The 1,073-nt window shown below is 61.7% G+C and overlaps 1 protein-coding gene across 1 annotated transcript in view; it reads left to right on the plus strand.

The window, feature by feature from the left end:
• Nucleotides 1-510, plus strand: part of EMIHUDRAFT_121994 (hypothetical protein) — a gene marked incomplete at both ends in the record, with an annotated part of 3,586 nt that extends 3,076 nt beyond the window's left edge. The window contains 2 exons of the mRNA XM_005792433.1: nt 79-227; nt 334-510. Coding sequence (XP_005792490.1) covers nt 79-227; nt 334-510 — 326 coding nt within the window. The remainder of the gene's footprint in view (nt 1-78; nt 228-333) is intronic.
• Nucleotides 511-1,073: the final 563 nt, after the last annotated feature.

A 1,073-nucleotide genomic window follows, 5' to 3' on the forward strand; every position in this document is an offset into this window, starting at 1 on the left:
GTGCCGATCCACCATGCGGAGCTCAGAGCGCGGCCCCTCACAACCCTGACGGCCCGCCGCCCTCCTCCCCGCCCGCAGGCTCCCTGCCGTGGGAGCACGCGCCGCCAGCCGACATCCCCGCCGCCAAGCGCGCCGCCACCGCCAGCCAGCTGTCGGAAGGGCTGCCCCGCGAGGCGGCCGTCGCCGTCGAGGCGCTGCTGCGGCCGCCGCGCGGCGCCGGTGGGGAGGTGCCACTGACCCCAAGACACCGCCGAGATGCCGCGGAAAAAGAGATCTCGGTGCCGCGCCAGCCCTCCCGGCCCGAGAGATTGACCCGAGGCGGTGGTCCGTCAGGTGGACCATGCCGCGCTGCTCCGCACGCTGCGCCTCGCGGCCGGCAGCGATGGTGGAGAGGAGGGCGAGGGCGAGCAGGGCGAGGGCATGGACTGGCAGCGCCTCGGGCTGAGTTGGAGGGCAGACGGGGCGATCCTTGACGCTGGAGGCGAGCTCGTGCGGAGGCCCGCGGGCTGAGACTGTGAGAGCGGTGCCGGTGGATCTGAGGTGGATGCAGACTTGCAGAGGGTGGACACAGTCATATTATGTTCTATGTCGGAGTTTACGTTTATTGTGATTATATGATGCATGACCATGAGTTTCCATGCTTGATGCATGATGGACATTGATGCTACTGGGTATATCTAACATGGTGAGCAATTGCGCGAGAGCACACTCGTGACACACACCTCTCGGAGCAAGAGCGGTATGTAGGGGGTAGGCGGCGCGTCCACCGTCAGGGGCGGGGAACCCGCAATTTGAGATGCTGAGGGCATTTTGAGTTGCAAAAAATCAATTTAGATTGCATTTTTCAATTCAGAATGCCGAGTTGACTTTTCGCATTTCAAGATGCACACCGCATTCCAAAGATGGTCCACGCATTCCAGGATGCGTCGACCATCCTGGAATGCGAACTGCATTCGTGAATGCGCTAGCATCTGGAGTTACCCCTTTGCATTCTAGGATGCTCCTTGCTATTTCAAGTTGCCTTCCTTAACCTGAGATGCCCAGCATTTTGGCCAATGCCGCATGTCGGCGGG

The sequence above is a fragment of the Emiliania huxleyi genome (genome assembly GCF_000372725.1).
Source record: "Emiliania huxleyi CCMP1516 unplaced genomic scaffold EMIHUscaffold_1076, whole genome shotgun sequence".
Classification (NCBI taxonomy): Eukaryota; Haptophyta; order Isochrysidales; family Noelaerhabdaceae; genus Emiliania; species Emiliania huxleyi.